The sequence below is a fragment of the Pelodiscus sinensis genome, chromosome 3 (genome assembly GCF_049634645.1).
Source record: "Pelodiscus sinensis isolate JC-2024 chromosome 3, ASM4963464v1, whole genome shotgun sequence".
Lineage (NCBI taxonomy): Eukaryota > Metazoa > Chordata > Testudines > Trionychidae > Pelodiscus > Pelodiscus sinensis.
Genome location: NC_134713.1, coordinates 43,576,892 through 43,592,422, shown reverse-complemented (window position 1 = coordinate 43,592,422; position 15,531 = coordinate 43,576,892). Strand labels below are relative to the sequence as shown.

At 43.4% G+C, this 15,531-nt stretch overlaps 1 protein-coding gene across 1 annotated transcript in view; it reads left to right on the top strand.

Annotated features, from left to right (window-relative positions):
- Positions 1-15,531, top strand: part of COL21A1 (collagen type XXI alpha 1 chain) — a 184,061-nt gene that overhangs the window by 64,845 nt on the left and 103,685 nt on the right. Inside the window, exons 7-8 of the mRNA XM_075923637.1 lie at positions 8,596-8,673; positions 14,116-14,124. Of these exons, the coding sequence (XP_075779752.1) occupies positions 8,596-8,673; positions 14,116-14,124 (87 nt within the window). The remainder of the gene's footprint in view (positions 1-8,595; positions 8,674-14,115; positions 14,125-15,531) is intronic.

Here is a 15,531-nt window from a genome sequence, read left to right as displayed (position 1 = left end):
GGGCTGCGGAGCCTGAGCGTCTGCCCCACGGGGTTGCTTGCTGGGTCCTGGATGCCACAGGAGAGTGGGTACCTCCCTGAGTTCACCCCACTGCCCCGGGCCTGGGTGGACTCCCTCCCCCTTGCCTGCCACACCGCCGGCATTTAAAATACCCGGCGCGGCGTGAGCATGTGCTGCAAAGCTGCGGGAGCGGGGCTGGCCCACCGCGCCCACTCACTGTAGCGTCCGTCCAGGGCGAGCCTCTGCATCCCGGCACCCCGTCTGGCACACAGTTTGCGCATGTGCCGCAAGGGTATGGGGGCGGTGCAAGCTTGCCGTGACAGCTTGCCATGGTGTGACCAATGGTGGAGCCCCAGGGCTCCGTCACATTGGGGCTGCGGGCGTCCCATTACAAGTCCTCTTCTCCTCTGAGGACTCTCTGGGGCTGGAGGGAGGAGCAATATTCAGAGCCAGGTGAGAGACCCAGCTCCAAATATTGGTGGAGCATGGGCACCACAAGCCCATATAACTCGCCGCCATGATTCCATGACAGTGGACAATCTTTAGGTGTCCTATTGTGGGAAATAACATATCTGAAGAAGTCAACAAAAAGGTGATCAAACTTGCACTACTTGGGTTTCCCAAACAGGCCATTTGCTCAGATACCTGTGTATCAGGTGGATGTGTTGGTCATGAAAGACTTGATTTTCTGAGAAGGTGAGGATGTCATCCAAGTAGATCACTAAAAACTAGTCTAAAATATTCCTAAAAAATTTCATTGATACCATGCACCAATATGGCTGGGTCACTGCAGAGACTGAAAGGCATAACTAGATACTCAAAATCGCCTTGATGTGTCCAAAACACAGTTTTCCATTTGTTGACCTGTTCCGATGCAGACTAGATTATAAGTGTCACAAAGCCTAAGCTTGCTGAATACATTGGCGGTGACAACCCTTTTCAATAGTCTGTTGACTATGGGTGGGGGTAATTGATCTTGATAGTGATTTTTGTTAAATGTACAGTAACATATATAGAAACAAGGAGCCATCTCTCTTAATGGAAAAATATCAGGGCTCTAATGGGAGAGGACAATGGACAAATGACATTTTTTTTACGATTCTCATCAATGTGTTCTCATAAGGCAGGGCTGGGCAGGAGCCTGTCAGATCTGGCCTACTTAGCTCTTTTATCCAGCCTGCACGGCAGTTCCTGCCCCCACCCTCTAATGTGTTGCCTGTGAGCTGGGGACACACAAGCCCTTTCAACTGCCCCTATTTAAAGGGCTCACACCTTTCCCATGGCTGCTAGGCAATGCGCTAGCAGTTGCGGGGAAGCACAAGCCCTTTTAATAGAATCAGTTGAAAGGGCTTGTAGCTCCTGGCCCTGCGGCTAGTGCATTGCCTGGGAGCCACCAGGGAGGTGCAAGCCCTTTCACTTTCTTCTATTTAAAGGGTTTGCATCTGCTGGTAGGCTGCCAGGCAACGTTAGGAACTGCCCGTTAGGTGCAGGCCCTTTAAATAGAATTATTTGTAAGGGCTCGCACCTCCCTCATACCTGGCAGGGCCAGGAGCTGCGAGCCCTTTCAGCTGCTTCTATTTAAAGGGCTCATGCCTTCCCGACAGCTGCTAAGGTGCGAGCCTTTTAAACAGAAGCAACTGAAAAGGCTCACAGCTCCCGACCCCCGTAATGTGTTGCCTGGGAGCCACATGGGAGGCGTGATCCCTTTCATTTGTTTCTATTTAAAGGATCCGCTTCTTCCAGCAATTTCAAGGAGACAAAACCCTGTGAAATACCAAAATTTTGCTGCTGTATTTGACAAAATAAATGCTGACATCTTACCGCCATGAAGATCCTACGATGGCCCCGATCAGCCTCCAGACAGGGTAGAGAATTCTGTTTGGATGGATTTATTTTGTATCAAAATGAGAACTCAAAGCCTTATAACAAGAGTGGGCAATAATTTCTGAAGTGAGGACAAAGTTCAAAAATTTAGAAGTGGGCTGCCCCAGATGGACCAACTGTCATCTCCGTGGTGAACATGCTGTTGGAGCCAAGCATATAAAGAGTTGTCAGGACAGCCAGAGGACCATTCTTGGCTTGGGTAGCAGCAGGCAGAGGCAGGAGCAGGAACAGGCTAGAGCAGGAACAGTCTGTCAGAACTGATGGAGTGTCCCCCAGAAGGTAGCCATGCTGAGCAGACTGAGGTGGCTAAGGATCTGAGATGACTCAGAAAACTCAGTATATCTTTATTGCAGTTGAAATCCCACATCTGGCCATATCAGCTGACTCACACTTGAGCGGTTTGGGCTGCAGGGGCTATAAAATTGTGGTGTAGATGTTCCAGCTTGGTCTGGGACTCAATGAAGGAGTAGTGACAAGTGCCTGGCCTCCAGCCTGAGCCCGAATGTCTACACTGCAGTATTATAGCCCCATTGCCTGAGCCCTACAAGCCGAAGTCAGCAACATGAGCCAGCTACTTGTGTTTTATTGTCAGGCTGAAGGATGATTAATCAGACTCAGAACACTCATCCCACTTGGCTTGCTCTCCCCCCCCCCCCCCCCCCGCATTTCCTTAGTATGCAAACTTAAAGCTCAGCTGTTGCTTGGCACCCATTTGTTTGTCAATGTTTTAGTCTCCATTCAAGTTGGGCGTGTTCCAATTTCAGTTTTGCATATTACTGACACTGTGCACAATTTGGACTGCTTTAAAACCTGTTGAATGAGAGGTGGGCAGTGGCAGTACATTGGGACCCAATACATAAAATAGAGTTGGGTGTTATTGTTAAAGACTTATTTTTGCCAATCTCACAGTGCTGCCAAATGTCATACGTATGATGTGAGAGCCCTGACATGCCTGCCTGCTTTCCAGCTATGATCTCACACATATGTAGCTAGGCTGCAAGCAGGAATCAGGGACTTCCTGAAAGCAATCCTGGTTCTGGACCATGACTGGGACTCCTAGGTGCCATGGGAATGCTAATAATAATAATAATTAATTGATTAATAGTTGAGAACCTGAATCCCCACTGTATCCTCCAGCACCTCCAACTGCCTCAGTCTCTCCGACCTTTCAAAGTCTATGAATCAAAAAGCTCTTGCCTCAATATCTGCTACAATTGCCTGGAGAGAGAAGTCAGCAGTTCTTCAAGTGATGGCTCAAGTCCATTCCAGATTAGGGGTTGTGCTCGTCACATATACCAGGGCCAGAAGTTTTTCCTGCAACATTATCTATAGGAGATCAGCCCTGGTGATCTCTGCAGTGGCGCATTCATGGTGCAGTATAAGGGGTGTCATGCCCTTCCCTAGTGCCCCACCCTCAGTCCCTCCTTGCCCCTGTGATGTTACAATGGAACTGCTCCACTCATTCTTGTCAACACAGTAAGGGTATGTCTACACTGCAGCGCTAATTTGAACTAACTTAGTTCGAATTAGTTAATTCGAACTAAGCTAATTCGAACTAACGCGTCTAGAACTAAAAACTAGTTCGAATTAGCGTTTTGCTAATTCGAACTAGCAAGTCCACATTGAGTGGACCCTGAACAGGGCTTAAGGATGGCCGGAAGCAGTGCCGGCAGGGCATCAGAGGAGGACTTAGAGCGTGGAGATGCTGTCTCAGGCTAGCCGAGGGCTGCGCTTAAAGGGACCCGACCCCCACCCCGGACAGACAGTTCTAAGGGGTGCCCCGCTTGCAAAGCAGTCCTGGCTTGGATTGCCCGGAGTACCCACACTGGGCACATCACAGCACTCGGCCATCAGCCCGGCTGCACTTGCCGCAGGCTGCCATCTGGGGAGAGGGGGCAATCGGGGGGCTGCAGGAGAGCTTCCACCCCCAGAAGCCCGCAGAGCCAGCCCAGTCCTCCTCATCGGGGGCTCGTACCCCATTCCTCCCTCACCTCCTTCCACTTACCCTTCCCTAGCCCCCCTTCTTATTGATGTACAAAATAAAGATCTCAGTGGACCCCCTTGATTTTCATGCACACCTGCTCCTGGGTGGCCAGGCTGGCAGCTCTCCTGCCCTAGACGGCCACTTTCCTGTGCCTAGTGCCGAGATCGTGGACAAGGTCCACGATGTCCGCACTAGCCCAGGAAGGTGCCCGCCTCTTGCGGTCCAGGGCAAGCTCCCGGGAGCCGCCAGCCTGGTCCCGGGAAGAGGGGGTGGGCTGGGGGACATCGGGTGGGTGGCTCTGTGCCGTGCCAGGTGCAGGGTCTGCTGGCTGGGTGCTGGCAGGCTTGCACCTGGCACGGGCACCGTAGCCAGCCCGTGCCCCTTTAAGGGATCCGGGGCCGGGAGGGGGGCATAGAGTTTCCCTGGTGTTGGCCAGAGTGGCCACCAGGGAAACCTGGGGAGGGCTAGCCTCCCACTAGTTCGAATTAAGAGGCTACACACCCCTTAATTCGAACTAGTAAGTTCGAACTAGGCTTAATCCTCGTAAAATGAGGTTTTCCTAGTTCGAACTAAGCGCTCCGCTAGTTCGATTCAAATTCGAACTAGCGGAGCGCTAGTGTAGCAGCTATGAATGTTAGTTCGAACTAACGTGCGTTAGTTCGAACTAACATTGTAGTGTAGACATACCCTAATTTACTTGTATAGTGTTCTACTTAGTATCCCCTTAGTATAGTTTTAGTAATAGTTTGCAGTTGTCCCTAATGGGCCTTAACCTAGGCATGAGACATGCTTTGATCCCCAACCTTCAAACTTTGTGAAGAGAGCAGGCATTCTGTGTCTATCAGTGACCTACACAATAGTTGCCTGAGGTATTTTGGTGACGAGCACATTAGCAATGAGTTCTGAACTTGCAAATCATTTAAGCCTCAGACTGAAAAGGAGAGAGACATTTGCCATAGGACTCTCTGACAGGGCACGCTCGCTTGCACTGGGCAAGAGGGGTTAACCCAGCTCTGAGGGCTGAGAAAGCTACACTCCTTCCGCCATACTGGGAATGCTACAGTTGCAGAGATATAAAAGAGAGCAGCTCAGCTCAGTTGGGGCTAGTGGCTGGAGGGAGAGGACGTGCATCTTCTGCTCCAGACAAGCCACAGCGGCAACCCAGACACCGAGGCATTGCAATCGAGGCTAAAGGCCAGAATTTCTCAGAAGTCTCACAGGATCCAGAGGGAAAGAGGGGCAGCCGAACCCCAGAGCAGAGGGGGAAGATAAAGATCCACACTGAAGTTGAGGCAACCACAGCAGAAAGAAGTCCAAAGGAAGGGGATGGCTAACTGTTGAGTGAGCCGATGCTGGGAAGTCAGTGTGTTTTGGTTGGAGCTTTTGCCCACTGACTCAATAGCTGGAGCTACAACCACTGATAAGGCACTGGGCTGGGGTCCATTGGAGAGGGAGGGCCTGCACACCCCTATCTCCTGTCTCTTTTCAGGGATCTATACAACACTGTGAATTGGGGTGAACTTATTGATTTAATGACGTTTTTCTTCACACAGCGCATGGGTGATCTGTGGAACTCCTGGGCAGAGGAGGTTGTGAAGACTAGGACTTTAACAGGGTTCAAAAAAGAACTAGATAAATTAATGGAGGTTAGGTCCATCAATGGCTATTAGCCAGGATGGGTAGAAATGGTATCCCTAGCATCTGTCAGAGGCTGGGAGTAGGTGATAGGAGAGGGATTGCCTGAAGATTCCCTGTTCACTCCCTCTAGGGCATCTGGCATTGGCCACTGTCGGAAGTCAGGGCACTGGGTTAGATGGACCTCTAGTCTGAGCCAGTATGGCCATTCTTATGTTCTGTGTTCTTATATTCTTATGATGTTGCAAGACAATGCACGTATACTTGTGAATATTGAGTAGAGAATAAAAGTTGTAAGCAGCTACTATTCCATCATTGGTCTTAGAGGAAGCGTAAAGTACATATAAGAAGTTCTATCCCTGCTGTGCTGCCTTCATCATGCTACTAATTATTAATATTTTATTCTATTCTGCCAAAATAAAAATATGGAAAATCATGGAAGTATTTTTGATCTGTTTTTAAGGAATGTAAAATGCCTTTTTTCAAAAGCTATGTGCTACCACAAAAAAGTAAGCAAAATTTCAGCTTCATAAATAATTGCTAGAAATAAAACTACAATGCATAAAGTGTTCCAGGAGTTTACTACATTAAATTAAATCCAGTTGTTAAGTTCGTATTATTCCTTGATTTATAACAGCATGATACAAGACATGTTTAATTAGTGAGAATAATAGAGGCAACTCGGGGAAATATTGAGTTATATTAATTTTTTTAGTTTCTTTGAAGTATATATTTTATTTTGTTTTCTCTCAGTTGTTTAGCTTCTTAAATATAAACAATAAGACTTTAAAGATATATTAAATTTTTCATCATCAGGGTGCTTAAATATGCCAGAGATTAAAGTAGAGCCAATTTACAGAATGTTCAGAGTTCCCACTCACAGTTAGTGTGCCTCCTCTGGGAATGTAGCTTTTACTGCTTTGGGTACTCCCTTGCTGCTCGTTGCTCATTCTATAACAGTTTCTCTTGTGCTAACTTGGCCTTCTGGCCTCATTCCCATTTAGTCCACCACTTTAAGGCTTAGAACGTCCTGCAGGCCGTTTAGCCGAATAGCATCACTGGAATGTGTTTGACCCCTCCTTGGGCTCTGTCCTACTATAACACTGGCATGCAGGGGAACCTGGGTCCACTTGCTATACCAGGTTGCAGCCCAGAGACACTGTTTCTATTTCCCTGGGCTTCTTCCAATGAAACCTTCCTGTCTTCTCTTTCCTGGTTCTGGTCCTGCTATTGGAGCTTACTCTGTTCCCCATGACTACTTCATCCCTCCTAGCCTCTTGCCGGAGTCCTTATTCCAGGACAAGTATTGAGGCCGTACTCTCCTCTTGTACTTTCTCCTTGTCCCTAAGTATCTCCCTCATTCCAGGGAGTTACTGAAGCCTCATTGCCCTGCAGCTCCTTTCTAATCTCAGGCTATATCTAGACTGCAGAGTTTTTCTAGGATACGTCCACTATCTCAGAAAAGCTTTGCCGCATCCAAGGAATGCGTCCGCTTTTCTGAAAAGAGTTGGAAAAGCGGACGTGGTTTTTTGGCATCCCTGTAAACCTCATTTTAGGTGGAAGAAGGGATGTTCCAAAAGAGGGTTTTGTTCCAAAATTTGGCCCCTGTAGACAGTCCAAATTTCAGAAAAGCCTCTTTTGGAAGTAAATTGGAAAAAGTATGCAATATGCAAATTGCATTTCTTTTTCCGATTTATCTTTATAGTGTAGACATAGCCTCAGTTACTTGGATTAGTGCTGGTCTAGGTCTTTCATAGGTGGCTTCATGTTTGGTTCAGTGGGGCTTCACTTTCAATTCACCTAAATTCTCCTTTCAGGAACACCAGCTGAGTTAACTGGTCTCTCAAGCACTCATTAATGCTATTCAGGTTGGTGTGGAGACATTGACTTGTTTGTTAGACCTTCAGCAATTCTCTGTCTCGGTATCCTGCATTTTATTTACTTTAAAGCATGATTGAGACGTATCTTTATAATCTCTCTTAAACATATTTTAGACAACTGCATCATCTATCTGAATCAGTGTTTCCAATGAAATTTTGTTCTTGCTGTAAAATGGATCTTTGCAAGAAAGACTAAATTGTGTTTCAGATTTCTTGTAAAACATAAAGGTAGAAGAGGTATAACAGGTCATCCAATCCATTTTTCTTGCCAAATCAGCATTATTCCCAGCATTACACTTGGGTAGCCGTGTGCAATCTAGTATTTTATATAGCTACAGAATTGGAGCTTCCACCACTTTCTTAAGTTGTTCCTTAGTTAATAAATCTCACTGTCATGAAACTTTCCCTGAAATTAAGAAAACATTTAGGAATGAGGCATTGTGTAAGACCTCCTGCCTGAAATATTTGAAAGTAGACTGGAAGAAGAATTAGAAAATACACAGTAGGGAATGATTTTCCACTTCCAGAAAGATGGTCTTTATAATCTAAATGGTTTTTGTTTTCCATTTGTAATAACATTCTGTTTCACAACATCATAAAACATTTTGTTGTACAGTAATAGTCAGTTTGGTGGAATATTGCTATATTAAAATCTATTATGAAAGACTAGAAATTCCCATGAAATTGTGCATGTTAGTTTTGTTAAAAATGTATTCTGAAAACCCTACTGAAATAAACCTGCTATCTCTGAATCAAAAGTATGGAAAGGAAGGCTGATTTCACAATAATGTACATATTATGGAAATTGGTACTGTACAGATATAGAATAAAGGCAAGATTTACCACATATAGTTTAATATAGTGTGCTGCGCATTCCTCATCCAAAGACTGGGGACGATAATTTCTACTGTTTTGGGAAAAAACCACCAAGATTATTTTGCTCAAGTCTTGTTGCTTTTATTCATGAAATGTCAATGTTTGTGTACATCTGTCAGTAGGAGTAGTGTAGTTAAAATCCTATCACTAACTGCAGTCTGTAATTGACAACCTTAGGTGACAAATGTGATTTCAAATGGGTTTAAAGATGTTTTTGTTTGTTTATATTGTCAACCAGGACCATTTAAGGGAAATTACATCAATGAATTTAAAATGCAGTCTCAAATGATTAACATTTAACTTCTCCTGAACAATGTATTTGGCTTTGAATTACAGTTTGATGTCCAGAAACTAAGAATCTACTGTGACCCAGAACAAAACAACCGAGAAACAGCTTGTGAAATCCCAGGATTTGTGAGTATGATTGATGAACTTTCAAGGATTGTTTGACATTTTATCCAAATAACTGAACACAGGGGCTGTCTTAATAAGGCACACTTAAAATAAGCATTTTGGCATTTATTTAACTATTGCAAACAAATTCCTTCCTGAGGCACTCATACTATAATGTTCATACAGGTGACAGCTCTATGTGCCTGTTATCTTTCAATCTAGTTTTAGAGCAAATATGTAATTTACAAGAATTTTGTGTTTTTCCTAGAAAGACATTCTTAAGAAGGGCTTAAAATATTATTACTTATTGGAAGATATAAATATGAAATTAGTACAATGAGAACTCTGAATCTTTTATGACAAATGCTTTGAGGTAGAACGTGCCTTGATTTACATTGATGAGAAGAGCTATCTACCTTAAGTGTAAAGTATTTTTATTAGTACATTTGTTATGCTTAAACAAAGCACACAAGATCTTCTATAGGGGGAAAAGGCAGTACACCACATTTATTGAGAGTACAATAGTTGCATATGCTTTTCAATCATTCACACACAAGCACCATCCACACACACAGTCCCGACAGACGATGTTATAGTAACCAGTCTAGAGTCTGGATCAATCTAGTGGCCAGCCAGATTGATCACAGAGAGGGAGCTGGGCTCTGTCGGTCGATCGATCCGATGCTCCTGGAGTTAGTGGCAAGATGAACCCAAAGTTCTATAGCAAAGCACCCTGCTTTTATAATCCTTTTCTTTGTTGAAGTCTATGGATTTCGTCGTGTCAGCCGGTGACCAGAGTGTTATCTCTTTGGTGTCAGTGTTCCCAAAACATTTTCCAAAGCTCATCCTGTAATCAGTCATCTTTCAGGGGTGCTAGCTCTGCTTTAAGGCCATCAATCTGCCAATATCCAATCATCTTGTGAGTAGGGGTACACATCGATGGTTATAGATGGTTTTTCTTTGACTCGGGGTGTCTAGTTTTCACCCACGCTCACTCCTCCTTCTTTGGCCATCTGGTTCTGAGCAATAACTTTTGCACCTTTATCTCAACACATACATGCCTCTTTCACACACAAACAATCTTTTACAAGGTCTTCTCAAGGAAGAGCATAACATCGATATCTGCATTGGGCAAAGCAAAGAGGCATTGTATATCAAACAATTAAAGCCTTAGCCTTCAACATTCCTCTAGTCTCATTAACATAGACACAATATGAGATCCTGTCTCTTTACTTACTACATAAGAACGGCCGTACTTGGTCAGACCAAAGGTCCATCTAGCTAGTAGCCTGTCTACCGACAGTGGCCAGCACCAGGTGCCCCAGAGAGGGTGGACTGAAGACAATGATCAAGCGATTTGTCCCCTGCCATCCCTCTCCAGCCTCTGACAAACAGAGGCCAAGGACACCATTTTATCCCCTGGCTAATAGCCTTTCATGGACCAATCCTCCATGAAATTATCTAGCTTTTCTTTAAACTCTATTATAGTCCTAGTCTTCACAGCCTCCTCTGACGAGGAGTTCCACAGGTTGACTACACGCTGTGTGAAGAAGAACTTTCTTTTATTAGTTTTAAACCTGCTCCCCATTAATTTCATTTGGTGTCCTCTAGTTCTTCTATTTAGGGAACTAATAAATAACTTTTCTTTATCAGCCCTCTCCACACCACTCATGATTTTATAGACCTCTATCATATCCCCCCTCAGTCTCCTCTTCTCTAAACTGAAAAGTCCCAGTCGCTTTAACCTCTCCTCATATGGGACCCGTTCCAAACCCCTAATCATTTTAGTTGCCCTTTTCTGAACCCTTTCCAAGGCCAAAATATCTTTTTTGAGGTGAGGAGACCACATCTGTACACAGTATTCAAGATGTGGGTGTACCATAGTTTTATACCGGGGCAGTAAGATATTCTGGGTCTTATTTTCTATCCCTTTCCTAATAATTCCTAGCATCCTATTTGCCTTTTTGACCACCGCTGCACACTGTGTGGAAGTTTTCAGAGAACTGTCCACGATAACTCCAAGATCTTTCCTGATTTGTCGTAGCCAAATTAGCCCCCATCATACTGTACGTATAGTTGGGGTTATTTTTCCCGATGTGCATTACTTTACACTTATCTACATTAAATTTCATTTGCCATTTTGTTGCCCAATCACTCAGTTTGGTGAGATCTTCTTGGAGTCCCTCACAGTCTGCTTCTGTCTTGACTATCCTAAACAGTTTTGTATCATCTGTAAACTGTACTACCTCACTGCTTACCCCTTTCTCCAGATCATTGTTACTAAACCTTTATATATATATATATATATATATTTTACTAAAGGGCTTAATTTAAATATAATAATATGTTACCTTACACTGCTACATTATTAAACCTAAAATATAAATATAAAAAGGATAAAACTTTCAATCCTAACACATTTATCAGTAAATCCCCTAATCTCTTAAATTTGTTATCCATTCATCAGGACTATGTTTCTAGTTTTTTACATGAGAATTTCCTGTCAAAAGTATCCCCATTGAAGTTAGTGGCAAAACTTCAGTTGACTTTAATAAGGCCTGGATTTCATCCAATCTGTTTTTGATGAGACAAAGCTGGAGTCCTGATCATTAGGCTGAAGAGAGACCTAAAAGTAGCCCTGTCTTTACTTGGTGGTTTAGAGCTGTGCATTTTGTAGCAGCTGCCATTGTGATACTCATGATCAGGTTTTTGAAACAACTTAACTCCTGCTTAGAGGAATAAGGAGCTAGATTTTCAAAATAGCTCGGCATATTTGGGTATTGACCTGTTTGACAAAGCTGGCCATATGTGTTGCAATGGGAGTTGCTTGGTGCTAAGCACTTTTTTGCATCTATTTCTTGTGCAGGTTCTTAAATGGGAGCTAAGCTTCAGAGCCTACAATACACTTACACTTTCTGGATATAATTCTTTCTACAATAAAGCTCTGCTAAAAGGCACTCAGTTAACCAGAAAGCTCAATTAATTGGCATTTCAGATATCTCCCAATACAGCTATTCAGTCTAGTAACTGGAACTGGTATACTTCCTACTATGTTAATTGCATATTCTGAACTCTTCTTTTATGTAAAAGAGGTAGAAGACAAGTAAGCAAGCTGAAATCAGGGATTTATTCAAAGAAGCAGCTTCCAGGTTATATCATGTACAGATGGAGCTCAATCTTCTATACCTTTTACATGTACAATGATAATTGATGTTGATAATGATGCCTCTGAGGCACTGCAAGATCCTGAAGAGTCTTCTGAATCATCAAAGAAAGTTTAAATTATGGTCACCATACTTTTAGTGTTAAATGTATTTTTAGTGATCTGGGTGTATGCCAGGTGTTACCCTTGGTGTTTTTAGTACAGGCTGGACCTCCCTGGTTTGGCAATGTTGGGCCCTAATCAGTCCCGAATGAGAGACTTCTCTGGACCAAAGGAGATTTCCATGGCCACTGGCCCTGAGCCAGCCAGCCCTCTGCCTCTGGCCCTCTCCTATACCCAACCTTCTCCCCTCCCCCTACCAGGCTGTCCGCCCTGCTGCCGCTGGCCCCCTAGCCCCGGGATGTCATGGGTGTCTGGGGTTCTCCAGCCTCATGCTGCCACTGTTCCCTGGCTCTGTGCTGTTGCAGGGAGCCATGTTTCCCCAGCTTCATGCTGCTGTATGCTGCTGGGTTTCATTGGCCCCGGCCCCCTGCTGCCATGGGTGGCTGGGATTCTCCAGCCCTTGGCTCTGCGCTGCCATAGTTTACTGGTTTCATGCTGCCACGGGTGGCCAGATTTCTCCGGCTCTGCACTGTCATGGGTGGTTAAGCTTCTTCTTCCTCTGGCCCCATTGTGCTGTGAGCTGTTGGGGTTCACCTCAGCATTTTTGTGGGGCTCTGGTCCCACTGCCCTCAGCCATATGCTGGCCCTCTTACCATTTAAGCTACTGGGCTGTCTGGTCCAGGAGCATTCATGGTCCTTCCAGACCACGAATGTTGCTAGACTGGAGAGCACTGGTTTTCAGAGGTTCAAACAGTACCGTAAGATAACTTACTGTATAGAAAACTTTACTGGTAAACTAAAAGCTTCAGAGGGGTAGCCAAGTTACTGGAAAAACTTAAAAAATATCTGAAGATGTGGGTTTTACCTACGAAAGTTCATGATACCATTTACATATTTTGTTAATCTGCAAGGTGCTGCTAGACTATTGTTGTTTTTTAAGTTTTTCTGGTAAACTAAGTGCTTCAAGAAACCAACCTCTCTGCAGTGCAGTACTGGATTAGTGAGTACCTGTGTACTATTTTATACTTTATTCATATTATTGTATTCCAATTATCTGAAAATTGGTAATTCCATTGGTAAAGTATAGCTCTCAATTAACCAGAATATTCAATTAATATTGACCCACCACATTCCCGTAGCATGCCAGCTAATGGAGCTTTTACTATATAAACTTTGTCAACTGGACTGCAGGATTAATATTTACAAATTGCTAAGAAAATAAACAAATGCAAACCATGGTCTGCATGAACAAATCCAGAAAAGATCACTTTTTGCCTGTTCTGTTTCACTTGTCTTTTTCATAAATGAAATGTATATGTGTCTGTGAAAATCTGAAGGTGCAGTGGTATGTCAAAAGGTTTTTAGCTAATCAAGGTTGTGGTTGCTCGGCATTTGCATGAGGATCCTACTAAAGAATGTTGGTAATTCACTAAAGGAGACTATGCCTTAATTTCTGATGTGCTTGAAGATTTCAAGATGTGTCATTCCTTGCTATTACAGATATCATCCTCACTGCAATTATACAACCTGTGGGCTAGTGTCTGGCTGTATCCAGCACAAGCACGGGGGGGGAGGGGGGGAGGTAAAAAACCAGTCCCCTAGGGTATGTCTACACTACAAAGTTTTTTTGAAAAATGGCCATTTTTCTGAAAAAACTTGAATTACGCACACACTGAAATCGTGTCCTTTCGAAAGAAAATCGGAAGAACAGAAGGGTTTTTTGGGCATTTGTAATCCTCTTTCTGTGAGGAAGAAGCCTTTTTCTGAAAGACCTCTTTTGGAAAAAGGCATGTGTGGACTGGGAAGAGGGAGTTCTTTTGGAAGAAGAGGAAAGAGGAAAAAGCACAGGTGCTCTGGTGGCCACTCTGTCCATAGTAATCACATTTTAAATGTGAGATAGCGTCCATTCAGTGTGGACACTATCTTTCAAAAAAGCAGATGGCTTTTTTGATGCACTTGGGCAGTGTGGACACGCTCTTTTGAAAGAAGTTTTTCAGAAGATCTCTTCCGGAAAAGCTTCTTCCGAAAGAAGCCTGCCTCTATACGTAGCCCTACACACCTTGCATGGCCACACAGGATTTACCCAGATCTTGAGTTAGAACATGAAGAGGGCAAGGATTTCCTTGGAACTGACTATAAAAATTATATTTAGCTTTATAAATATTGCTATATTCTTAAACTGTTTCTTTTAATTTCAGAATGGAGAGGTAAGCTCAATCAAACCACTCAAACTCAATTCAAGGTAGTATTTACTTTTTTTTATAAATTCAGTATTATGCTATCAACTGGTAATGTGCAGTTGGCTTTGAGAGGTGAAAAGTAGTTTGCAAAAAAATTAAATCCAGTGGGATTTAGTTAATCAAAACTGTATTATTAAATGGGCAAAACATTTTACATGTAAGTGTCTAAAGTAAAATATTTAATTCTATATCTACATGTGGGCACTGGAATAAGTGGCTTGATTTTTTGGAGATTTCGTATCAATTTGTGTATCTTTTACCGCTTTTCTTCCGAAAGAGGCTTTTCCAATATTTGGCCTGAATACACAGAACCAAATGTTTGAAAAAACCCTCTTTCAGAATATCCCTTCTTTCTCGTTAAATGAGATTTACATGGATGCCGACAAAATGCATCCGTTTTTCCAACATTTTTTTTGGAAAGCGGTCGCATTCCTTGGACATATTCTAGATGTAGTCTATGAGAGCCAGTCATTCCAGTTGAAGAATATTCTACTAGGAAACTTCTTTTAGAAGTCCGTAATAAACAACAGCATATAGTTTGAGGTACCGTATATTATTGGGAATATGTAAATAAGTGCTCAACTGAATATAAAACCTACTCTTTCATGATTCAGAATGCAAACCCCATAACCTCAAGATGGGGAGATAGCTAGAATATTGGCTTCCTTTGTCTCCTCCCTCAAGGGCTGGGAAGAGGCTGACCAACAGGAGAGGGAGCTTGGTTAGTGATGCTTAGGAGGCCCAATCACTCCTGCATGCTCTGACATCCAGATTGAGCCCCTTCTCATGCCCAAGCAGCTAAGGGATCTGCTGGAGATAGTACAGGTTCAAATTGTTGTAACACAATAGGAGGCAGGCATCTTGTGCAGATACTTAACTCATAGTGGGTTCGCTTCTCTTGTAAATGGGTTGGAAGTGGATCAGGGGAAGGAATCCCTTAAATAATGTAGGGAATGGGACTTCTAATGTCTGCAACACTGAGGTGGGAAACAGCTTCTCCCCAGTTTCTTAGCTTTCATGCAGAGGGAGGGTGGTGAGGTCCCAGCAGTGTCCAGAATTAAGCTGTAGAGGGGTAGGGGCTGATGGCAGTGCTCCTGCAGGTTGAAATAGCAAAGGAAGGAATCATGATCTGCATTGTATATTTTTGCCAAATAGTTCCCAAATTAGTTACGTTGATAAAGTTGTGGCCTAACTAAACCACATCAGTTATATCATGTCTTGCTACCTCTGTGTATGGGAAAAGCTAAATCTTCAGGTTATATGTAGCATTGTTTGAGCATTTGCTCCATGGAAAGCCAGATATTTTGTGTATATCTTGTAATTAATTCGTTTTTCATGTAAGGAATAACAAGATAATTTTTTGTTAATCTGAAA